The sequence below is a fragment of the Mobula birostris genome, chromosome 11 (genome assembly GCF_030028105.1).
Source record: "Mobula birostris isolate sMobBir1 chromosome 11, sMobBir1.hap1, whole genome shotgun sequence".
Classification (NCBI taxonomy): Eukaryota; Metazoa; Chordata; class Chondrichthyes; order Myliobatiformes; family Myliobatidae; genus Mobula; species Mobula birostris.
In genome coordinates this window covers 1734681-1760414 of record NC_092380.1, presented here as the reverse complement: position 1 = coordinate 1760414, position 25734 = coordinate 1734681, and the positions used below count along the sequence as shown (strand labels likewise).

The window sequence follows — 25734 nt, the reverse complement described above, 5'->3', positions numbered from 1 at the left end:
CAGGGGTTCTGGGGTTTATTGATAGAATAACAGATCCCTGGAAGTGGGTTACAGGCTGGGATCTAATCCAGGGGTTCTGGGGTTTATTGATAGAATAACAGATCCCTGGAAGTGGGTTACAGGCTGGGATCTAATCCAGGGGTTCTGGGGTTTATTGATAGAATAACAGATCCCTGGAAGTGGGTTACAGGCTGGGATCTAATCCAGGGGTTCTGGGGTTTATTGATAGAATAACAGATCCCTGGAAGTGGGTTACAGGCTGGGATCTAATCCAGGGGTTCTGGGGTTTATTGATAGAATAACAGATCCCTGGGAGTGGGTTACAGGCTGGGATGTAATCCAGGTGTTTGGGAGAGTTTGTTTGTTTGTTCAGAGATGCAGCAAGGAATGGGCCTAATCACAGAGCAATTAACCTACTAACCAACACGTCTTTGGAATGTGAGGGGAAACCGGAGCATCCGGAAGAAGCCCAACGGGTCATGGAGAGACCGTACAAACTCCTGACAGATGGCGCCAAAACTGAATTCTGAACCCCGACATCCCAAGCTGAGTGCTACCATGGTACCCAATGCCACCGTGGCACCGTGACACAGAGAGTAACAGATCCCGGGAATGTGCCACCGGCTGGAATCAAGTGGCTACTGTGTCCTGGATATTTGTAGAGTCCTGAGGGTGGAAATAGGCCATTCAGCCCAGCTGGTCCATGCTGGCCATAAGCCAGGGATACATGCCTATGCTTGGCCCGGATCTCTCTAAACCTTTCCTATGCACCGACCTGTCCGTGTTAATGTACCCGCATCAACATCTGGCAGCTCATTCCATATACAGACCACCTTCTGGGTGAAAACAAAAGTTGCCCCTCAGGTTCCAGTGGGATCTCTCCACTCTCACCTTCAATCTGTGCCAGGATATGTCTTGTTCTCATTGTTACCATCAGGAAGGAGGTACAGAAGCCTGAAGACACACACTCAGTGATTCCGGAACAGCTTCTTCCCCTCTGTCATCCGATTTCTGAATGGACATTGAGCCCTAAACTCTACGTCATGACTTATTAAATTTCTATTTTGCACTACTTATATAATTTGACTATTCAATATGTATACTTACTGTAATTTAAAGTTTTTTCTCTGTTTTTATGTATTGCATTGTACTGTTGCTGCAAAGACAGCAAATTTCGTGATGTATGTTGGCGACATTGAACCTGATTCCTAGGTTGTTAGGGGAGTGGGGGGTCTTCTGTCGCACCCCTGAACTGTAGATGTGGAGCAGGTTATGCGGAGTTATTCACCCCGGGATCTGTGGCCCGTCGCCTGTTCCTTGTGGACACTGGAGTTCCGTTTCTGGTTGGTAACGATCCCCAGGATATCAGTAAGGCCACTGACCGTCAGGAAATCTGACATGGACGGTCCCACGCCTGGGTGGGAAAGGAGGAGAATTGGGCAAGAGGCAAGCAACCCTATCCCATAAAAAAATTAAGTGCCACAGCGACGCCTACAGAAGCTGCAAGGACCTCATGCCTGAGACAGGGAGGATCAATGTTTCCTCTAATCTTTTTTTTACAGCTGCACGGTCCAACCATGGCTCTGACCAGGAAATATTTTCACAGCCAGAAAAATGCATGGCACTTGAATAAATCATCATGTAAAAGAAAATTCCAGCTGCATGGTAACAAAGGCAATGTGTGTGGGAGCATTTCAGTTACAGTGCGGCCGCAGTAAGGGAACAGTGGAAAAGTACACCACCAAGGTGGGCTACACATGGAGACAACATGAAAGCTTAGCCCAGGACAGACCACTTCAGCAAGCTACTGTTGGCGGCCTATGCCCCAGCAGGGATAAGTACACAAGTAACCATTTGTCAACAAGTGACTGCTGGATGCTTTCTCGCTGGAGTGAAACACTTGAGATGGGGTCCAGGTCTTGTTACGTCCGGTCAGGGGCTGTTTCATGGTCTGAAGAGCTGTCCCTGGGTGCTGGACACTGACCAGTAACCATCAATGGTTTGCTCCAGATGATCGAAGGTGCAAGGGTTGGTCATGCACAAAGCCACTGATGGTCTACCGGGCTCAGAACAACTTGTCGGGCTTGTAGGGGTAGACTGGGGGGGCAGCACGGGGATGTGGGTTTAGGGGCAGGGATGAGGGAGTTCAAGATCAGGGGCAGGAGCCGGTGTTCGTAGTCCAGGTCAGAGAGCTCCACAGTTGAAGGCCAGTGATCCCCATGGAAGGATATCGGGTCAGCAGGTACTGAGGACAAAGACCAGCAATCCCTGTGCTCAGCTGATCCTGTGGACAAGGACTAGTGACCGTCCCCCCCCCCAAGGTTAGCAGATCCATGGTCAAAGGTCTCTGTTGGCAAGAGGCACAAGGGCCTGTGACACCCCCCTGCCCCTGTCGATGAGTCCAAGGGTTGGAGGTTCATAAAGGTTAAGGCCCTGATTTCAAGGTCATTTGATCAGCTAATCCTGGAATTGACATCAGAGGCCAGAGCCTGAAGGTCAAATGCCGGCAAGCCGGAGGCCGAATGTCTGCCAGTGACTGAAAGTTGGAGGCCCAAAGGCAGCCTGTCCTGGCGGGGGTGGGGGGGGCAGTGTTATTTACAAGTTGTGACATTTACAAGTGTTAGAGGAAGGCAGTGTCTATTGTAGGAGGTACAGAAGCCTGAAGGCACACACTCAGTGATTCAGGAACAGCTTCTTCCCCTCTGCCATCCGATTCCTAAATGGACATTGAACCCTTGGACACTACCTCACTTTTTAAATATATATTATTTCTGTTTTTTGCACGATATTCAATCTATTCAATATACATATACCGCAATTTATTTATTATTATTTTATTATTTAGTTTTTTTCCTTCTAGATTATGTGTTGCATTGAACCGCTGCTGCTAAGTTAACACATTTCACGTCACGTGCGGGTGATAATAAACCTGATTCTGATTCTGGTTCTAGGGGAAGCATTGTTGAGGATCTCTACAAACCATCCCACAATCTCTTTGACCCACTAGCGTTGGAAAGGAGGTAGAGGAGCCTCAGGACTAGGGCCAGCAAACTGGGTAACAACTTCTTCCCTTGGGCTCTGAGACGAAAGAATACCCTCCACCAACAAGGTCTCGTCACTAGGCCAGCGAGCTGTTTACAGTACCATTTACTGTATACCTGTGCTGCTCACTACATTTGAATTATACTTTATCAACCTACTTATGGTAATATTTTCATTTATGAGCTGTGTGTGACTTCAGTTTTGTGGGTGCACTGTGGTCTGGAGGAACGTGGTTGTATATACATACAGACAGATGACAATAAAGTTGAACTTGGTGCCTGAATGTGGGGGCAACACTTGCAGCTGCCCCACAATGCTTTTCACTGTATGTTTTGATGTACACGTGATAAATAAATCTGAATCTTCAACCTCCACATCTGTCTTCCCATGGGCCCGGTCTGATCCCAAAGAGTGAAGCGATCTTATCCCAACTCCAGTTAACAAGTTCCCACAGACAGTTTTGAGGTTAAGAGCTACAGGTTTGCAGATATCACTGTAGTGGGTCATAGCTCAAATAACAAGGATTCGCAGTACAGGAAGGAGATAGAGAGCCTAGTGACATAGAGAACTACTCCCTCAACGTCAACAATCGAGCTGCTCATTGACTTCAGAGAGGGAGCCACTGTGCAAACTGTAATCTACATCAACAGTGCTGAGGCTGATAGGTTCAGGTTTGCAGGAGTGAAGATCACCAACAGCCTTTCCTGGTCCAATCATGTAAACATCACTGCCAAGAAAGTTCACCAGCACCTCTACTGCCTCAGGCAGTTAAAGTTCAAAGTTCACAGTAAATTTATGATCAAAGTACATATATGTCACCATATGCAACCCTGAGTCATTTTTGTAGGCAAACTCAATAAATCTATCATATAATAACCATAACAGAATCAACAAAAGACCACCTAACTTGGATGTTCAACTTGAGTGCAGATAACAAATCTTGCAAATAAAAAAGAAATAATAATAATAATAAATAAAGCAATAAATATCAAGAGGTGTACAGTCCTTGAAAGTGATTCCATTCGTTGTGAGAACATTTCAGTGATGGGGCAAGTGAAGTTATTCACTTTGGTTCAGAGTCTGATGGTTGAAGGGTGTAAGTCTTGAGGCTCCTGTACTTTTTTCCTGGGGGGCAGCGAGAACAGAGCACAAGTGGTGGGGGGGGGTCTCTGATGGTAGATGCTACTTTCCTGCAACAATGTTTCATACAGATATGCTCAAAGGTGAGGAGGGCTTTACCAGTGATGGACTGGCCATATCCACCTCTTTTTTGTGGATTTTCCCATTCAAGGGCTTTGGTGTTGCCATACCAGGCTGTAATGCAGCCAGTCAATCTACTCTCCACCAAACATCTATAAAAGATTGTTAACAATTTAGGTGTCCTGTCAAACCTTCGCAAACTCCCAAGGAAGTAAAAGTGCTGCTGTGCTTTCTTTGTCATTGTGTTTACATGCTGAGCCCAGGACAGGTTGCCAAAATAATCAGACTGGGGAATTTAAAACTGCTGACCCTTTCCACCTCTGATCATTTGATGAGGACTGGCTCATGAACCTCTGGTTTCCTTCTCCTGAAGTCAATAATCAGCTCCTTGATCTCGCTGATATTGAGTAAGAGGGACAACTGCACAAGCGCATGGACGTCAGCGAGTTAGACCAGCGCGAAGAGGTTAAATGGAGGCAGTTTTACAGAGCGGGCATTCGAGTAGAGGGGGAGAGAGTAGAAGGGCTTTGGCTCAATGGGGCTTCAGCAATAACAGGTTGAGGCGAGGTAGGTTACCTGTGTAGACTAGAAACAGTAAGTATGCCTGTGAGGCCAGTGTTCTGTACTGGGTGTCAGATGTGGGAAGTCCTGGAGTCTCCCAGCCTCCCAGATGGCCACATCTGCGCCAGGTGCAGTGAGTTGCAACTCCTTAGGGACCAGGTTAGGGAACTGGAGATGCAGCTCGATGACCTTCGTCTGGTCAGGGAGAGTGAGGAGGTGATAGAAAGGAGCTATAGGCAAGTAGTCACACCGGGGCCGGGGGGGTGGGTTGGGGAGACAGATAAGTGGGTAACGGTCAGGAGAGGGAAGGGCAAGAGTCAGATACTAGAGAGTACCCCTGTGGCTGACCCCCTTAACAATAAGTACTCCTGTTTGAGTACTGTTGGGGGGAATGGCCTACCTGGGGGAAGCAACAGTGGCCGCGCCTCTGGCACAGAGTCTGGCCCTATGGCTCAGAAGGGGAGGGAAAGGAAGAGGATGGCGGCAGTGATAGGGGACTCTATAGTTAGGGGGTCAGACAGGTGATTCTGTGGACGCAGGAAAGAAACACGGATGGCTGTTTGCCTCCTAGGTGCCAGGGTCCAGGATGTTTATGATCGCGTCCATGATATCCTGACGCGGGAAGGTGAACAGCTAGAGGTCGTGATATATATTGGTACCACCGACGTAGGTAGGAAAAGGGAGGAGGTCCTGAAAACCGACTACAGGGATTTAGGAAGGAAGTCGCTTCCTGTGATTGCTCCCTGTGCCATGCGACAGTGAGTATAGGAATAGAATGAGGTGGAGGATAAATGTGTGGCTGAGGGATTGGAGCAGGGGGCAAGGATTCAGCTTTCTGGATCATTGGGACCTCTTTTGAGGCAGGCAAATTGGACGGGTTGCACTTGAATCCGAAGGGGACCAATATCCTGGCGGGGAGGTTTGCCGAGGCGACTGGGGAGAGTTTAAACTAGAATTGCTGGGGGGTGGGAACCAAACTGAAGAGGCAGAGGAAGGGGCCGTTGGCTCACAAATAGAGAAAGTTTGGAGACCGTGCAAGGGTGGATAGGCATGTGATAGAGAAGGGATGTGCTCAGACTGATGGTTTGAGATGTGTATTTAATGCAAGGAGTGTTATGAATAATGTAGATGAGCTTACAGCATGGATCAGCACTTGAAGCTATGATGCTGTGGCCATTACAGAAACTTGGATGGTGCATGGTGCAGGGGCAGGAATGGCTACTCAGAGTGCCAGGCTTTAGATGTTTCGGAAAGGACAGGGAAGGAGGCAAAAGAGGTGGGGGCGTGGCACTGCTGATCAGAGATAGTGTCAGGGCTACAGTAAAGGAGGAAGTCATGGAGGGATTGTCTACTGAGTCTCTGTGGGTGGAAGTTAGAAACAGGAATGGGTCAATAGCTCTACTGGGTTCTTTTATAGACCACCCAATAGTAACAGGGACATCAAGGAGCAGATAGAGAGATAGATTCTGGAAAGGTGTCGTGGTGGTGGTGGTGGGAGATTTTAATTTCCCAAATATTGATTGGCATCTCCCTAGAGCAAGGGTTTAGATGGGGTGGAGTTTATTAGGTATGTTCAGGAAGGTTTCCTGACACAACAAGTAGATACATCTATAAGAGAAGAGACTGTACTTGATCTGGTATTGAGAAATGAACCTGGTCAGCTGTCAGGTCTCTCAGTGGGAGAGCATTTTGGAGATGGTGATCACAATTCTATCTCCTTTACCATAGCATTGGAGAGGAATAGGAACAGACAAGTTAGGGAAACGTTTAATGGGAGTAAGGGGAAATATGAGGCTATCAGGCAGGAACGGGGAAGCATAAATTGGAAACAGATGTTCTCAGGGAAATGTGGCAAATGTTCAGGGGATATTTGCGTGGCATTCTGCATAGGTATGTTCCAATGAGACGGAAAAGACCGTAGGGTATAGGAACCATGGTGTACAAAGGCTGTTGAAAATCCAATCAAGAAGAAAAGAAAAACTTACAAAAAGTTCAAAAACCTAGGTAATGATAGAGATCAAGAAGATTATAAGGCTAGCAGGAAGGAGCTCAAGAATGAAATTAGGAGAGCCAGAAGGGGCCATGAGAAGGCCTTGGCAAGAAGGATTAAGGAAAACCCCAAGGCATTCTACAAGTGTGTGAAGAGCAAGTGGATTAAATGTGAGGGAATACGAACAACCAAGTGTGATAATGGAAAAGTGTGTATGGAACCGGAGGAGATAACAGAGATACTTAATGAATACTTTACTTCAGTATTCACTATGGAAAAGGATCTTGGCAATTGTAGGGATGACTTACAGCGGACTGAACAGCTTGAGCATATAGACGTTAAGAAAGAGGATGTACGGGAGCTTTTGGAAAGCGTCAAATTGGATAAGTCTCCGGGACCGAATGAGATGTACCCCTGGCTCCTGTGGGAGGTGAGGGAGGTGATTGCTGAGCCTCTGTCAATGCTCTTTGCATCATCACTGGGGACTGGACAGGATCTGGAGGATTGGAGGGTTGCGGATGTTGTTCCCTTATTCAAGAAAGGGAGTAGAGATAGCCCAGGAAATTATAGACCAGTGAGTCTTACTTCAGTGGTTGGTGAGTTGATGGAAAAGATCCTGAGGCGGGATTTATGAACATTTGGAGAGATATAATTTGGAATAGTCAGCATGGCTTTGTCAACAGCAGATTATGCCTTATGAGCTTGATTGAGTTTTTTGAGGATGTGACTAAACACATTGATGAAGGAAGAGCAGTAGATGTAGTGTATATGGATTTCAGCAAGGTATTCGATAAGGTACCCCATGCAAGGCTTATTGAGAAATTAAGGAGGCATGGGATCCACAGGGTGTATTTTTGGGCTAATTGAGCAGTCTGGCGCTTTGCCGTCTTGGGTGCTTGGTGAGGTTGAGAGCGAAGTGTGCGGCCCAGAAGCTTGGAAACAGGATGTGAGTCCATAATCGACTTCATTGCTTCTCTCCAATTCAGGCTGAAATTGACAAAGAAGAGAGCTGAGTGCTGTCTGCCTGTGTTTAACCGTTCTTCCTCTCCTCCTTGCTGGTTGCTATCAGAAGAAAGCACAGGAGTCTTGTGATCCACGTTGTAAGGATTGATCAGCAAGGTTTGTGGCTGTGGACTCGTCTTGGGGGACCTTGAGGTTCATGTTGCATGTGTTTCTGAATTCTGGTTACTCGTTTTTGCAGCTTTTGAGCAGTTTGATTGGGGCGATCAGTGCGGACTGGGGCACTTTGGTAAAAACTGGCTCTGTGACCTGCCACTGGCCAGCTGCACTCAACGGAACGGAATACTCAGGCTCTGAAAAGCTGTGCCAATCAAATAGCGGGAGTTCTCAAGGACATTTTCAACCTCTCACTGCTACAAGTGGAAGTTCCCACTTGCTTCAACAAGACGACGATTATACCAGGTGCGTAATAAGAATAATGTGAGCTGCCTTAAAAACTATCATTCAGTAGCACTCACCATTGACAGTGATGAAATGCTTTGAGAGGTTGGTCATGACTAGACTGAATTCCTGCCTCAGCAAGGACCTGGACCCATTGCAATTTGCCTATCACCACAACAGGTCAAAGGCAGGCACAATCTTAATGGCTCTCCACACTGCCTTAGACCACCCGGACAACACAAACACCTATGTCAGAATGCTGTTCATCCTACAATTCTAATTGAGAAGTTGCAGAACCTGGGCCTCTGTACCTCCCTACCTCCCTTTGCAATTGGATCCTCGACTTCCTCACCAAAAGACTACATCTGTGCCGATTAGTGATAATATCTCCTCCTCGTTGACGATAACACTGGAGCACCTCAGGGGTGTGTGCTTAGCCCACTACCCTACTGTCTGTATACACATGACTGTGTGGCTAGGCATAGCTCAAATGCCATCTATAAATTTGCAGACGATACAACCATTGTTAGTAGAATCTCATGTGGTGACGAGAGGGTGTACAGGAGTGGGATATACCAACTAGTGGAGTGGTGCCACAGCAACAACCTGGCACTCAACGTCAGTAAGATGAAAGAGCTGATTGTGGACTTCAGGAAGGGTAAGACAAAGGAACACATACCAATCCTCATAGAGGGATCAGAAGTGGAGAGAGTGAGCAGCTTCAAGTTCCTGGGTGTCAAGGTCTCTGAGGATCTAACCTGGTCCCAACATATCGATGTAGTTATAAAGAAGGCAAGGCAGTGGCTATATTTATTACGAGTTTGAAGAGATTTGGTATGTCAACAAATACACAAAAAACTTTTATAGTTGACCCACGGAGAGCATTCTGACAGGTATGGGGTACACACTGTCTGGTACGGGTGGGGGGTGGCTACTGCACAGGACTGAAAGAAGCTGCAGATGGTTGTAAATCTAGTCAGCTCCATCTTGAGTACCAGCCTACAAAGTACCCAGGACATCTTCAGGGAGCGGTGTCTCAGAAAGGCAGCGTCCATTATTAAGGACCTCCAGCACCCAGAGCATGCCCTTTTCTCGCTGTTAACATCAGGAATGAGGTATAGAAGCCTGAAGGCACACACTCAGTGATTCAGGAACATCTTCTTCCCCTCTGTCATCCGATTCCTAAACGGACATTGAACCCTTGGACACTACCTCACTTTTTTTTAAATATGCACTATTTCTGTTTTTTTTGGCACATTTAAAAAAAATCTATTCCATATACGTATACTGCAATTGATTTACTTGTCTATTTAGCATTTTATTTTTTTTCTCTTCTAGATTATGTATTGCATTGAACTGCTGCTGCTGCTAAGTTAACAAATTTCACATCACGTCAGTGATAATAAACCTGATTCTGATACTCTTAGTTTGATGTTTAATATTCTGTGTAATATTCACTTATTTTTGCTCTTTTAAGCAATTGTTTTTTTTGCATCATAGCAACTGCTCTGCACGTGGCCATAACACACCACAGAAAGTTGTGGACACAGCTCAGGGCTTCACGGAAACCAGCCTCTCCTCAAAGGACTCTCTGCACTTCCTGCTGCCTCAGTAAAGTAGCCAGCATAATCAAAGACACCTCCTATCCCAGACATTCTCTCACAACACGCTGGAGGAACTCAGCAGGTTGGGCAGCATCCCTGGAAACAATGTCGACATTTCAGGCCGGAACCCTTGTCACGACTCCGGCCCGGCCCGAAACGTCAACTCATCGTTTCCACAGATGCTGCCCGACCTGCTGAGTTCCTCCAGCTTGTTGTGAGCGTTGCTTTGACCCCAGCATCTGCAGAGTATTTTGTGTTTACCAGCCATTCTCTCATTCTCTGCCTCTATCATCGGACAGAAGATACAGAAGCCTGAAAGCTCATCCCACCAGGATCAAGGGCAGCTTCTGTCCCACTGTTATAAGACTATTGAACCATCCCCTAGTACATTCAGATGGACTCTAGCTTGTTCTGGCCTGCCTGCAATGCACTCTCTCTGTAAGTGTAACACTTTACTTTGCATTCTGCTATTGCTTTACCTTGTACTACCTCAATGCTCAGCGTAATGAATTGATCTGCATGAACAGTATGCAGGACAAGTTTTTCCACTAGACCTCAGTACATGTGGCAATGACAAACTAATTGAAACCTTTTTAACTATACCTTTCCCAGTGTATTTTTAAAATTATTTACATTACTTCCTCATTATCTACCCACTACCCCACGTGGAAAAAAATGTCCCTCAGGTCCTCTGACTCTCTCCCCACCCACCTTAAATCTGTGCCCTCTGGTTTTATAAATTTCTGTAAGGTCATCCTGTAGCCTCATTCACTCCAGTGAAAACAGTCTCAGCCTGTCTAGTCTCTCTTTATAACTCAAGCCCTCAAGTCTGGTAAAATCCCTGTGAAACTTTTTTGCCCCCTCCCCAGCTTAATCACAGTCCTCCTTTCACTCAGCAACCAGAACTGCACACAGTTCTCCAATTGTAGCCTCATCAATGTTTTGTACAGATGTAACATGACCACGAAACTCCTGTACTCAGTGCCCTGAATGAAGACCAACCTGCCACCCTGTCTATCTATGCCTGTACCTCCAAGCTCCTTTGTTCTACAGCATGCCCCACGTCATTGCCATTCACTGTGAAAGACCTAACCTGACTGGTCTTCCCAAAATGCAACACTGCCATTTATCCGAATTAAACTCCATTTGCCGTTCCTTGGCCCGCTTACACAGCTGACTGAGACTGCCCTATAAACCGATAAACACTGCCGATCACAGCAACTATTTTAGTGTCACCTGCAAATTTACTAACCAGGTCTTGTATATTCTCTCAGAAACTGTTCATGTAGATGGCAAGTAGAGATGGGGCCACCACTGACCCCTGCGGAACACTATTAGTCACGGGCCTCCAGGATGAGAAACAATCTCACACCATCACCCTGAGCCAGTTGTGTCCAATTAGCCAGCTTTCTCTGGATTCAAATCAATCTCAAATTCTATGTTCATTGCAAGGCCAGTGTGTCCTGAGAGCCAAATGCATTCTTCACTGTCCTATCAGCAACATCACTTTCCAGGAATCCTCCGGGTCCCTCTATCCTACAACACGCCATGGGGCACTGCCATCCATCATGCAGGCAACATTGATCTTCTGGTTTGATCAGACAAGGGAAGAGCAAGGAAGATGCAGCAACACAAGGCTGCATACTGGGACAGAGAACAGAACTGCTGCTTCTGACGGTTCCCCAGTCCTGAAATGCCCGTTTCCTTTGCCCTGCCACTTCCATCATATCTACCTCTGGCAGCACATCCCAGGCATCCACCACTCTCTCCGTGCAAAACACTTTGTCCCGCAAATCCAATTTGAATTTCTGCCTCACACATTAAATGCATGCCCTCTGGTATTAGGCATTTCACCCCTGTGGGGGAAAAAATTCTCAGTGTCTGCTCTGTGTCCTTCATAATCTTATGAACCACTTTCAGTTTACTCCTCAACCTCCACACTGCTTCAGAGAAAACAGCCCATTTATCCAACTTTTCCCTGTAACTCATGCTGTCTAATTCAGGCAGCATTCTGGTGAACCTTTCCTACACCCTCTCCAAAGTCTCCACACCCTTCCTGTTACGGTGCAACCAGAACTGAATGTGATACTCCAGATGTGGCCTGACCACCGTTTTATAAAGTTGCCACATAATTTCCTGACTCTTGAACTCAGTGGTTCAACTAGTAAGGGCAAGTGCCCCTTATTTATGATCGTGGGCACATGGCCAAGTGGTTAAGGCATTGGACTAGCGAACTGAAGGTCGTGAGTTTGAGCCCCAGCCGAGGCAACGTGTTGTGTCCTTGAGCAAGGCACTTAACCACACATTGCTCTGCGACAACACTGGTGCCAAGCTGTATGGGTCCTAATGCCCTTCCCTTGGACAACATTGGTGTCATGGAGAGGGGAGACTTGCAGCATGGGCAACTGCTGGTCTTCCATACAACCTTGCCCAGGCCTGCGACCTGAAGAGTGAGGACTTTCCAGGCGCAGATCCATGGTCTCACAAGACTAACGGATGCCACTTTCAGGGATCTGAGAACTTGGACCCCAAAATCCCTCTGTAGTTCATCACTCTTAAGGGTCCTGCCATTAACTGTGTCCTGTCCCTTTACATTTGACTTCCATGGTTTATAAAGCTGCAGCCTGACTTCGTGACTCTTGTACTCCATGTCCCATCTCAGCCAGAGAAGCACTGTGTTTGGGAGGTGCTCTTGGAGTGGCGCAGGTAAGTAATTGAGGGATATTTTGTAGATGCTGCACATCACAGCTGCAGGTGAGGGGGAGACCGTGTGCTTCAGGGATGAGGGACGAGGGGAGGAGCTGATCAAGCAGACTGCTTTGGTTTTGAGAGTCATTGGAGCCACTTACCCAGGGAAGTGGGGAAGAGTGCTATCACACCCCTGACCTGTAGATACAGGCCAGGGTAACATGGTGGTTGTTGTGTGCATGGACTAACCCCACCCTGGAAAGTGGGCAGTGTTCTATCACACCGAACTGTAGATGGGAGATGGTTAAAGTGGCAGATGTAGTGTATACAGACTAACCCCACCCAGGGAAGGGAATAATGTGGTTCCATCCAGTATGGAGGATTGAGTTTCTCTGACAAATGATCAGAAATCAGGAAAATTGATTGAACATTTGTTTTTAATTGTAAATAGACATAACAGACAAGCAGGGTCAGAGAAAATGTACAAGGTTAAAGGAACCGTGGCAGCTATTCCCTGTGGAAAGCCACCAATCAGGGCAGGAAAGAGTAATAAATAATTTAAAAAGGTAACATCACTACACAAAAAGTTTTATCCAAAAAAATGATAAACAAGATGAAAAGGAGAAGTGGGTGTGTGTGGGTGATGATTCAGACTGTTCGATGGGGCGGGCGGGGGGAGAGAAACAATGGGGCGTGTATGCCAGCAGCAATGAGTTAATGGGGCCCCGATCGGGATCAGGCCGAAGGTGGGAGGGGAGTGAGGAGGTGAGTGGTTGGTACAGGGGGGCTGTTAAAGGAGTGGGTGAAGGAGAGAATTAGTGTTCAGTGTTACAGAGTGTGGGTTAGTGTTCTGTTGTTTTGTGTGTGTATTAGTGTCCATGTATGTGCACACACATTAGCATCATGTGTATGTGTGTGTGCACTATTAGTGTTGAAAGTCTATTAGAAGAGAGAGAGTGTGTGTGTGTGTCTGTCCGTCTGTGTGTGTAAGCACGTGTCCCGTGTCTCCAGAATGTAGATTAGTGTTCAGGCTGCGTGTGTACGTACATTAGGGTCCACAGTACACTTACAGTGCCCTGTGGGTGTCTTTACCACCTCCCCTACTACTCAGGTCCCCCTCTCTTCCCCACCCCCAGTTACCCCTTGGGGAGGCAGATGTAGCCCCTCCCCCCCACCCCCACCACTTTCCATTCCTGTTCCAGCGCCGGCTCCGGAGAGAGTCGAGTCGTGGCGGTGAGTTGCAGGGTGGGAATGGGGTGTTCACACTTGTCTGCACCCTCTAGTCCCTGCCCCTCAGATGAAGGAGTACTGGTTGTCCACGGCCCGAGTGTGGCCCCCTTCCTGCGGCTCCTCCGCAGCAGAAAGGGGCTGCAGCGGAGGTCTGCGCTCCCGGGATGAATCTGGAGGTGGGGGGCAGCAGGAAATCCGTTCCGTCCTCCCTTCCACTTCCTCCTCCTCACCCTCATCCCCATCCCCTCTCCCCGACGCCTCATTCCCAACCTCCTCCTCCCCCTCTGCCCCCTCCTGGGGGAGGGGTGGGCCTCTCGGAGGAGAGGGGGAGCAGGGTGGGGGGGGCGGGCGGGCAGGAGGGGGTGGCGAGGTTCCCGGGCTGTACCAGGAGCGGCTAGTGCCCCCTTCCTCAGTGCTCTGGTGCCGGGAGGCAGGGGCCGGTGGCAGGGGTGGGGGAGCTGGGCTATGAAAGGTGCTCATTTCTGGAGAGAGAGAGAAAGGGAGAGAGATAGGGGAAGGGGGAGAGATGGGGAGGGGGGAGATAAATCACAATTGAGAAGGTTATATTGACCCCACACTCATTCCACAACTGGATGCTGGACTGAGTGATGTTTAAACGCATTCCCCATGCTCGATGCTTCCCCCAACACAACCCCCCCCCCCCCCACTTGCGATCCTGTATCCCCTCAGGGAACTCTCCCCCCTCTCCACACCCCCGCGTTCCCATCACCACCACCCACCCCCAGTTCTGACCCTACCCTCACACACACACGCACACACGCAGACATACGCTCCAGGAAAGCAAGCCACCTGAGGTGCGGTGGGAGAGAACCACGTGGGTCCTGGTGCGTGGTGAGGGAAAAGGGGGGTCATGAGGATGGGGTTGGGAATGAGAGGTGAGGGGCTGGGTGAGCAGGGGATGGGGGTAGTCTTCACACACACACACGCACAGCCAGGACATGTTCCACAGAAACAGCAGAGGGTGGTGATATGGAGGGAGGAGGGGGGAGGGGTTGGTGGAGTGAGGAGGAGAGGGCAGCTTAGAGGAGCGAGGAGACTGACACACAGTGATTAAAGCCATGCAGATGGTATGAGAGGATGAGTCCAGTGTGTGGATGGCAGGGGAGGGGCGGGTAAGGGAGTGGCGGGAGGAGGCTGACTTACACACAGTGATTAGCTCCCATGGAGATGGTATGACAGGATGAGTCAGGCGTGTGGGGAGGGGCCTCAGTGCCCACCGGGCAAACACCAACGCGCTCACGGCCTGTGGAGATGCACCAACATAAACAGGCCAGTCATCAACAGGGTGGTGGGGGTGGGGAGGAGGGGTGGGAGAGAGGGAGGAGCTGAGGGAGTCAGGAGGGAAGAGTGGCAGAGGGAGGGAGGGAGGGAAGGGGAGAGAGGGAAGCATGCAGAAGATGGAGGGTAAAGCAGAGGGGCAGAGGGTTGGCAGGTAGGGACGGAGGGGGCAGGCAGAGGAGGGACGAGGGGGCAACAGAGGGGGAGGAGGGGGCAGGCAAAGGAGGGGGAGGCAGGGAGCAGGTAGCAGGGGGAGGCACGGGGACAAGTGGAGGAGAGGGGGTAACAGGGGGAGGAATGGGGCAGGCAGCGGGGGGGGGAGGAATGGGGCAGGCAGCGGGGGGGGGAGGAAAGGAGTAAATGTGATGGAATGGAGGGGTGGAGAGACATGAACAATACTGTCTTCAATACCACACACACGCAGGGGACTGTGATCTACTGGGAATGCGCGGTGATGCCAGCATGTTAACCAGATTACAGAATGACAGGTTGAGGGTGGGGTTAAGGTGTGTGGTAGAGGGTTGGTAGGGTTGGGGAGTGGAATAGAGTGTAGGGCTGTGAATCTCTCGTGGTGGAAAAGATCAAGGCAGGTGGTAGGGGATTGGTGGGGTTTGGGAGGGCCAAGGGCAGAAACCCTGCCCCTCCCTTGACGGCCCACTCTCACCCAGACCCTAGTCCAAGTCAGGGCCTGACTCCCGTGACTCCCGGCTCTCCCTCCCACCTGTTGCTCCACGCACATATGCCGCCAAGTTAAGGGGAAGACCATTCAGATGATTTGCTGTTCACAGATGAGTGATGAGGCTGGGGTGGGGTGTCTGGTGGGAGCCTCCATCTGCCGGGAGCGAGTGGCGCTGCTACGCAACATTTCATAGGGTCTGCGTGGCGGTGTCATTAAAAATTATAACGGGGGTAAAGGGGACAGGACAGTCTGTGTGGGGTTACCCAACGCTGAATTCTACGTACAAAATTATAACGTGAATAACGGAACGGCCTGTGTGCGTCACCGCACCACAATAGCTTCACAGGAAAGTAGACCGGGGACAAAGGGACAGTGTGTGTGGACCACCCCGGCACGACGTTCACACCCGAATCAAGAGTTTGCGCACGCGATTACGATGAGCAGCTCAGTGTCGGGAAGGGCAGAGGCTCCACCCACCCCGTCCCGTCCTCCCCCACTGCCGGCGAGCCCACTGACAAGAGCCAAGGATTACAACGGCACTCACCGTGGGACCGCTGGCAGGACACCACGTAGCTGGCCAGCGTCACGTCACTGGAGCCGCCGGATTCCAGCGGGATGGGGTGGACACGGAAGTGTTCCAGCATGTCAAAGATCGTCTGGAACCAGAGGTGCTGCACTCGGCACTGGTTCTCATCGTTGATGGAGAGGCGGAGGTGCTGCCGAAGGTGGGGTGGGGAAATTCACATCCATTATCATCAATCGAAACTGCTGTTCCTGTTCTGAGAACTCCTCTCCATCACCCCCTCCCCATCCTACATTTCTCCCCGTCTCTGAATGCTCCTTCCCTCTGATTCCCATTTTCGCAACGCCCTCCCTCCCTTCCCTTCCCTTGTCTGCTGCCTCTGTCCCCCCCTCGCCGTCTCTGCCTCCTCTATTCCTACTGCCCCTCCCCTCCCCCCGTCTATTCCACCCCTGCACTCACTACTCCATCCCACATCCCCCCCCCTCACCTTGGCCTTGCCCTGGAAGTTGAAGGTCAGGACGTACTCTCCTCTCCGGGTCTCACTCTGTCTCACCAGGAAGACGCCGTGGCTGTTGACTCCCCCCGCCAACACCAGCTGTGCGGCCTTCAGGCGGGAGAGGGTCCCATGGAACCAGGGGTACTCAGAGAGAGGGTGATCTCCCTCCCCCAGGTCCTGGTCGATCTGGAAAATGAAGGGTGAGCCTGCGGAGAGGGCACGGAAACATGGAAAATGTCACCAGGTCATAGGGCCATAATGACAGGCCTTCTCAGCCCAAATGGTCCCTGCCAGCCCAATTTCCCAGCTGCCTGCATTTAGCCCATCTCGCTCTAAACCCTTCCCGTTCGTGTACCCGTCCCAGGATCGGTTTGTCAATGTTCATTCAAGAGATGAGGCTAGCATGATCATCTGCCTGCCCCCTCCCATCCCATGCCTCCCACTTTCACCCCTCCCTCCCCTTCCCCACACCTCCCCACTTCCTCCTCCCTCCCCTCCCGCCTCCAGCCCCCCCCCACCCCATTGACCCTAAGCCCCTGCAGTAGTGTACCTGCTGTGTCGGGGGTGTCCGGGAGTGGGGTGGGGAGGGTCTGTAACCTCTCCAGCGTCTCCTCGATGGGGATGCGGGGGGGTAGCTCCGGAGGGGAGAGCTCCAGCGAGCCAAAGCGGGTGGGGGTGACGGAGACGGAGCTGGGGGAGACGGAGGTGGACGGGCGGTCCGACAGCCCACCGTAGGCACCTGTGGGAGGCAGAGCACATGGTCAGACCGGCCATGCAAGGGGGAGGAAATGGAAAAGTGAAGAAAGAGAGAGGATGGGAAGAGGGCAGAGAGGTGACGAGAGACAGGAGTGGGTGGAGGGAGGATATACCTTGTTTGATGGAAAGGACTCGGGGTGTGGGGGAGATGGTGGTGGGGAGGGGGGTAAGGACATACCTTGTGAGATATGTTCTGCACTGCTACAGGGCAGGATGGGCAGGTCCCTGCTGGGCATACTCTCTGAGTGGTTCACGCATCCCAGGCTTGTTTCCTCCTCGCCGTCTCTGCAACAACAGAGGGGGGAGGGGGGGTTAAACTGCTTCCCCTCACCTGCCGTCGTGCCAGTTCCTCCTCCCCAGAGACACCAGCCTGAAAGCGAATCATCACAGGCATCAAGGAGAGGGCATGGGGCCCTGTTCTCAAGGGAGCCTCCTCCCAACAACTCCCTCATTGTTCAACCCAACCCCTTTGCGACAGATCAGGCAAATGCAATGAGGAGGCAAACCGGAGTGAGATAGGGTCGTCCGGCTAGAGCAACCAACAACACTTTCGACATCTCACCGCCACAGTCTGAGGTTCCCCACCTACTTCGAAAGGGCAATAATCATCACATCACAGTCAGAACATACTGGTCAGAAATAATAAAGACAAGAAATCCTACAGATGCTGGAAATCCAAAGCAACACACAGAAAATGCTGGAGGATCTCAGGAGGTCAGGCAGCATCTATGGAAATGAATAAAGAGACGTTTCGGGACGAGAGCCTTCTTCAGGGTGTAAGAGATATCAGGAGTAGGCAACTGGTGTTGAAAGGGTGAGCAGCCTCAAGCTGCTGAGTGTCAACGTGTGGGCAGCGTGGTAGCATAGTGGTGAGCACAACACTCTGCAGAGCCAGCAACCCTGGTTCAAGTCCCATCGCTGCCTGTGAGCAGTTCGAATGTTCCACCCCGGCTGCGTGGGTTTCCCCCGCATGATCCAGTTTTCTCCCACAGTCCAAAGGATAGTAGGTCACTGTTAATCGTCGTGTGATGAGGCTAGGGTTAAATAGATGGTTCACTGGGCGGTAAAGTGTGTTGGTCCAGAAAGGGCTGTTACAAGCTACATCTCTAAGTAAATATCCCGTCCCAGCATACCCATCCACGTAGGCACGCCACTCACCCAGGGCTCATGCACTCCTGAATATCGGCCAGCCAGGACTTCATCTGCAGAGAATCGACTGTCTCCAAGATGTAATCCGTCAGGTCGTCCGTCTGCCAGAGGAGGGAGTTGGGGGAACGGTGAAAGGTCAGTTCAACAATAAACAGTCTAGACCTTTGGTGCTGAGGTAGGTGTCCTCACCTCCATCAGGGTCTGACAGAGTGAAAATCTCTCCACGCTCTCCCGTCACACAAGCCCAGGGTCAGATACAATGTGGGGCTCCCTCACACACTTCCAGAATTAGTCAGAGTGAGTCACCCTCCACACCACCCCTTCACACACTCCCAGGGTCAGACACAGAGTGAAGCTCCCTCTACACCGTCCCATCACACACTCCCAGAGACAGACGCAGAGTGAATCTCCCTCCACACCGTCCCATCACACACTCCCAGGGTCAGACAGAGTGAATCTCCCTCCACACCGTCCCATCACAACTTACCAGGGTCAGACACAGAGTGAATCTCCCTCCACACTGTCCCATCACACATTCCCAGGGTCAGACAGAGTGAAGCTCCCTCCACACTGTCCCATCACACACTCCCAGGGTCAGACAGAGTGAAGCTCCCTCCACACCATCCCATCACACACTCCCGGGGTCAGACACAGTGAATCTCCCTCCACACTGCCCTATCACACATTCCCAGGGTCAGACAGAGTGAAGCTCCCTCCACACCGTCCCATCACGCACTCCCAGGGTCAGACAGAGTGAAGCTCCCTCCACACTGTCCCATCACACATTCCCAGGGTCAGACACAGAGTGAAGTTCCCTCTATGCTGTCTTTCAAAAATAATCAAGACGAATATAGATTGTTACCTTTAATACAAAAGTATTCTCCTTGTCTGGCATCTCAAGGGAAGTACTCGTTCTAACATCCACAATTGAGGAGCAAAGAATACTGACACGAGGTTTGGTGGCCTGAAACACAAGAAAAGACAATGACACAGTGATATCCCAGCCTGTAACTCCTGTGGAATCTATTATTTTATAGATAAAACGCCTGAACCGGAGGATTGGATCCCATCTTGTAGTCAACTGGGAATCCGTGATTTTGCACACAAAATGCCATCCACCTCCTGAAACCCTGTAGATTCGCCTCTGTAACCCACATCTGGGATTTGGCAATTCTGAATTTCAACACCCTCAACTCTAATTAGATCCCAGCCTGTTACCCACTGCTGGGGATCTGTTCTCTGTACAAGCACCACCACCCCCCCCAATACCAGATTAGATCCCAACCTGTAAGCATTTCCAGGGATCTGGTAATCTATATATAATTCCTCACGAACCCCTGCACTAGATCACAGTAACCCACTCCCAGTGGCACTAGATCACAGTAACCCCTAATTAAAATTTTAGTCTATAACCCTCTCCTGCACATACTACTCTATACATGAAAACACTGAATCCCAAGCTTAGATCCCTGTATGTAACCCACCTGCCGATCCGGCATGATCTCCCGTTTTGGAGGACTGTTATTGTACATATAAACCCCATGAATCACTGGATTAGATATCCCTGCCCACTCTGAAGGAAGGGGGTGGTTTACCTTTGGTGGGACATAGAACTCCAGCCGGTAGCCCTCTTCCTGGCTGGCTTGACGTAGCACCAACCGGCACTTACTCCACCGTGCCCTACCGCCGCTGATTGCTTCCTCGGCCGCCACGTAGTTGAGGAGGCCCGTCCGCCTGACCTCGCGGGGGTCCAGGGCGGGGGGTCGCTGTGGGCTCCTGCCCAGCCTCAGCCTCTCAAGGCGGTGGGACCAGCGCTCGGAGGTCGGCTCCCTCGCTCCGCCCGCCTCCTCCGATGCCTCCTCCTCTTCGGAAGCCCCCGTTCCACCTCCTCCTCCTCCACTCCTCCAATGGAGAATCCCCCTGACACTTCCCCTGACCGAGCGTCCGACGCTCCTGAGGGAGAATCGTTTGCGCAGACGGGGCTTGGGGAGTGGACGGGGGCCCGGCAACTCCTCTGTGCTACGGGAGAGGTGGGCAGGGGGTGAGGAAGGGGATGGGGTGGGTGAAGGTGAGGGAGAGGGGGCCGGGGAGGAGGAGGAGGGGGGAGCACCCCCTCCTCCGGCAGCCAGCTCCTGCCGGAAGCGGTCCAGGAAGTGGCGGACGAAGTGTCGGGAGAGGGCTGAGCCCCCCCCAGGCACCTCCTGGTTGGGGTGGAGGGCCAGGAATCGCCGGCAGCGCCGGGCAAAGTCGGCAGCTGCGGCGGCAGCCTGGAGCTCACAGAAGTCCTGCCAGGCTGGGGGCTCCAGGGGTGGGTTTTCTGATTCCCCTGAAGGGGGGGGCGTCAAGGAACCGTTCATGGCACTAGAGGGTGGGGGTGGGGATGTGGTGAGGAAGGTCAGCTGTAGGGAAAGGGGAGAGGGGAGAGGGACAGAGAAGGGAGGCAGAAGAAAGAGGAGAACAATGAGGGAGGAGATAGGATAGGAAGGCGTGTAGGGATAGAGGCAAATAAGGAAAGTGGGAGGGGGAAAAGAGATTTAGTGAGATATTTGCCAGTGAAGACACTTTACCCTGAAATGGTCACCCATCCAGTGGCCCGACACGACCTGTTGACCCCTCAGCCGTGCAGACACACCCCCTCCCACTTTTCAACCCCTTATGCTCACTTCCAACCCCCCACCCTCAGCAATGACCCTTGACACCAGTAATGACCCCTCACCCCCAATGTGACCCCTCAAACCGTGTAGAACCATCGCCCTCAGTCGTGACCCCCTCATCACAACTCTCACATCCAATTGACCTCGTACACAATGCTGACCCCTCACCCCAATAATATCCCCTCAACTTCACTTTTCACCCTTCATCCCCAATATTGACCTCTCACTCCCGAATAAACAGCCCCAACGCTGAACCTTCACACCAAATGCTGACCCTCATCCCTTCCCTCCCCCCCCCCCAGCGCTGCCCACCCAAGCCGACCAGAGAGCCCTCACCTCGCCCTGTCCTGGGCCTGCTCCCCCGGCCCGCCCTCCATGCTGTGCGGCCTGTGCGCTGGCACCTGTGGACTGAAGCCTGAGGCTCACTTGTCCGCCCTCCACCGCCCGGCCGCTCACTCACTCGATCTATGCCTCCGTGCGCGTCTGCCGCCGGCCGGAAACCTCCTCCCTCCCCCTCCAACGGGGCTCCTGATTGACAGTCATCTCCGCCAATCATTCATTAGCTCCCACCCTCTATCCCAGAGAGAACCAATCAGCACAGGGTCGACCCCTGACCGACGGCCGGACCTACCAATGCATCACCCCGCTGCTCCCGCACTCCCTCCGGCCAATAAAATCTTCTGTTCCCGCCCGTTCCGAGAAGCCCAATCATCAGCCGGGTGGCAATCCGTCCCGCCAATCGGCTTCGCCAAGCCGGCCGCCGCATCGACCAAACAACCTTCTGCTTCCGCCCACCCGCGCCGATTTGACCAATAATCCAGCGCGCTGGGTGCTGACTGGCACCCTGCCTGCTAATCAGCTCCGCCGCCAAACAACCCACTGCTCCCGCCCATCCACGCAGAGACAAACAATCAGGCGTCGCTCAAGATTTTGATTGCCAGCACAGCTCCGCCAATCGGCTCTGCCACGCTCCTCGCGTCGTCGGCTAAACAAGATCCTGCTCCCGCCCACCCGCGGTGAAGTAAGCAACCTGCCGCCGTGCAAGCTGATGAATCTGGCGCGCACCGCCAATCAGATTCGCGGCAAAACAACCCTTTTCCTCCCACCTGCGCTAAGAAAACCAATCAAGCACCGAAGAACATGCCCATTGATACGTAGATCCACCAATCGACTCCGCCTCTCGAGCCAGCTGTGCTCCCGCCCTCCCGCGCAGCAGGAGACAATTAATCGGTGTGCACGCTGATGACCGACATCGGGTACGAGCAATGGGATTCGCCCCTCACACCGCTTCTTCGGCAAACAACCCTCCCGTCCCGCCCACCCGCGCAAGGCAACCAATGACTCGTCACGCTGTCAGTGCCCGCCACCAATCGGACCCGCTGTCTGCTTCTAACCAATCACCGTTCAGCTCCTGCCCAGCCGAACTGAGGCAACCAATTACCGGACGGCTCGGGTTGTAACTCCATTCACAAATGCTGGGGGTGGAGGCTGGTGTGGAGTAAACAGGCGGCATGAACCCGCCCTTGGATCTTGATTGATGGCTGAGATTCCAATCGGACGGAAGAGTGTGAGAGCGTTGCGCCTATAAAGGTTTCTGGCCTCCTCATTCACAAGGACGATAGTGGAGAGGAGGTGTATCAGGATGCTGGCTGCATTAGAGAGCGTAGGAAGATGTCGGATAAGCAGGTTGATTATTTTTAATCTGGTGCGGCGGAAGCTGATGAGAGACCTGATATATAAGATTGTGAGCTGCATTAGAAATGGAATTGGTTCATTATCGTCCCCTATGCTGGGGTACTGGTCTTGTATACAGTTCATGCAGATCACATTGTCACAGTGTGCAAGGCAAAACGATAACAGAATTCTGAATAAAGTGTTATACTGAGAAAGTGCAATGCAGGCAGACAATAAGGTGCAAGAGCCACGGTGAGATAAGTGTTTGTCTTATGTTGATAGAGGGCTGTTAGTGTGATAGAGCCTGCTGGATTGTGCTGGGAGAAGAGAGAATGTCCAGGGTAAGTGGGTTCCTTGATTTTGCTGGCTGCATTACCAATATAGTGGGGAGTGTAGACAGAGTCCATGGGGGGGGGGGGGGGAGGTTGTTTCTGTGATATGCTAAGTTGTGTCCACAACTCTGCAGGCATAGGTAGAGCAAGTGTCATACCAAGTTGTGATGCATTTGGATAGGAGGACTGTGGTGGTGGAGAGGAACTGGTTGGGTCTGGTGTCCTGAAAGAAATGGGGAGCTTTGAGGCCTCCCTGGTGGGAGATGGAGGTGTATAGTGACTGGACATTCAGTGAAAATAAAATAATTGGGCTAGGGAATTTGAAATTATTGAAAAGATCAAGAGTGTATGAAGTGTCACGGATGTAGGTAGGAAGGGACTGACCCAGGGGGGATAAAACTGAGTTGAGGTATCCAGATATGAGTTCAGTGGGGCAGAAACAATGGGCCTACCTGGACAGGCAGATTTGTGGATCTTGGGTAGGTGGTAGAAATGGGAGATGTGGGAACTATGATGTTGGTGGCAGCGAATGGGAGGTCCTCAGAGTTCATAATGTTGGTGATGGTGTGGGGGTCCTGTTTGAGGGGTAAATACGAGGAGGTGGTTGACAGTTGTTGCCAGGCCTCAGCAAGGTAGAGGTTAGGCTGCTAGACTACTACAGCACCTCCCCCTCATCTGTGGGCTTGATGGTGAGGTTAGGATTGGTACAGAGAGTGGAGAGTGTGCATTCTGAAGGAGTGAGGTTGGAATTGGAATAAAAGGTGGTGAAGTCAAGATGGTTGATGTCCTGTTGGCAATGAAAAGTTCCAGAGCAGATAGAAGACAGAGTGGGGTGTCCAGGAAGAGGAGGAGGAGGGTTGAAGATGGAAGAAGGGGTCATTGGTGTGGGGTGGAAAGTCCTGTCCTTGTTTGGAGACAAAGGCAGCAGAAGAAGAGCTCAGCATCATGGTGGGCGCAGAACTCACTGAGGTGCAGGCGCCAGGGAACAAAGATGAGGCCCTTTCTGAGGACAGAGCGTTCTGCCTCAGAGGGGAAGATCAGAGGGAATGGTAAAGTTCTGGCATGGATGAAAGCTGGGATGAAAGGGAGGAAATGGGTTTGCAGTGTCAGAGGAGAGGGGGAGGTGAGCTCTCCAAGGACCCAAGAGGTGGCGATGGGACTTGAGAGAGACAGGATTGCAGACTCGTAGTGGGGGAAGGGGCGATGGGGGTGTGGGGGGGGGGGGTTGTTGTCAGTGCCAGTGCGCAAAGTTCCAGCCTGGATGTGCTGTAGGTCTAGGCTGGAGTTAGAAGTTGCATATTCGGCACTTTGGAGATGTCCGAGGTCGTCAGAACCCACATTGATGGCGGTGGAGTCTGGGTCTTCAAGTCTGCTCTGGATTGTTGGAGCCGTTGAGATCAGCAGCAGGGATTGTGGTCTGGAGACGTCGGTGCCTGCCGGTGTCGGAGACGGTGGATTCCGTCGTCTGTACACAGGCAATCTTCTGATCCTTGTAGGACATGAGAACTGACGAGTGAAAGTGTGGATCTGGGGGAGGATAAAGTAGCAGACAAGCAGTGCAGAGAGTAACCCAGAGTTGTGGGAGTGACTGGGATAGGGACCCTGGGTATCTCCTCATGGCAGAAAGCACCACACGGTAGAACACGGTGGAAGAAGCAGTCAATTGAATGTGAATACCTGGGGTCCTGAAAGGCCCGAATCAAGAGGCTTGAAAATGGATCTGGAAGCCATGTGGTACAAGCTGGCATCGAAGATATGTTCCCAGGAAAGATGCACGACTGTGGTACTCTCCTCCGTCTGGTGGAACCCGACCTCACTCAATAGCTTCTCTTTTGGCTCCTCCCACTTCCTTCAAACAAAAGGTGTAGCCATGGGCACTCGCATGGGTCCCAGCTATGCCTGCCTTTTTGTTGGCTACGTGGAACAATCTGTGTTCCAATCCTACACTGGGGGTATTACTCCCCAACTTTTCCTTCACTACATCGACTGCATTGGTGCTGCTTGCAGCTATGCAGAGCTCGTCGACTTCACCAACTTTGCCTCCAGCCTCCACCCTGTCTCACTGTCTCTCTAACACATACATACTTTAGAAATTATCTGGGGTTACCCATAGCCCTCTATTTTTCTGAGCTCCATGTACCTATCCAGGAGCCTTTTAAAAGACCCTACTGTATCCGCCTCCACCTCTGTCGCCAGCACCCATTCCATGCACTCTGCACTCTCTGCATTTTTTAAAAACTTATCCCTGACATCTCCTCCGTACCTACTTCCAAGCATCTTAAAACTGTGCCCACTCACGTTAGCCATTTCAGCCCTGGGGAAAAAAGCCTCTGACTAACCACACAATCAATCATCATCTTGTACACCTCTATCAGGTCACCTCTCATCCTCTGTCGCTCCAAGGAGAAAAGGCCAAGTTCACTCAGCCTGTTCTCATAAGACATGCTCCCCAATCC

At 51.4% G+C, this 25734-nt stretch overlaps 1 protein-coding gene across 7 annotated transcripts; it reads right to left on the bottom strand.

Moving 5' to 3' along the window:
• Positions 1 to 13661: 13661 nt before the first annotated feature.
• sh2b1 (SH2B adaptor protein 1) lies at positions 13662 to 22557 on the bottom strand. 7 transcript variants are annotated; one of them, XM_072271434.1, is made up of 10 exons: positions 21904 to 22363; positions 20214 to 21017; positions 19481 to 19582; positions 18628 to 18719; positions 17648 to 17754; positions 17264 to 17452; positions 16705 to 16919; positions 16239 to 16410; positions 14881 to 14980; positions 14091 to 14198 (listed from the first exon to the last, which is right to left on the bottom strand). In XM_072271434.1, exons 1-10 carry the CDS (start codon positions 22036 to 22038, stop codon positions 14180 to 14182), a joined length of 1935 nt encoding a protein of 644 aa, XP_072127535.1. In that variant the 5' UTR covers positions 22039 to 22363; the 3' UTR covers positions 14091 to 14179. The 7 variants fall into 7 exon arrangements, with proteins under 7 accessions (XP_072127533.1, XP_072127536.1, XP_072127529.1 ...); XM_072271432.1 differs by lacking the exons at positions 14881 to 14980; positions 21904 to 22363 and adding an exon at positions 22379 to 22557 and having other exon boundaries at positions 13662 to 14198; positions 20214 to 20979; XM_072271435.1 differs by lacking the exons at positions 14881 to 14980; positions 21904 to 22363 and adding an exon at positions 22405 to 22544 and having other exon boundaries at positions 13662 to 14198.
• Between the last annotated feature and the right edge of the window lie 3177 nt (positions 22558 to 25734).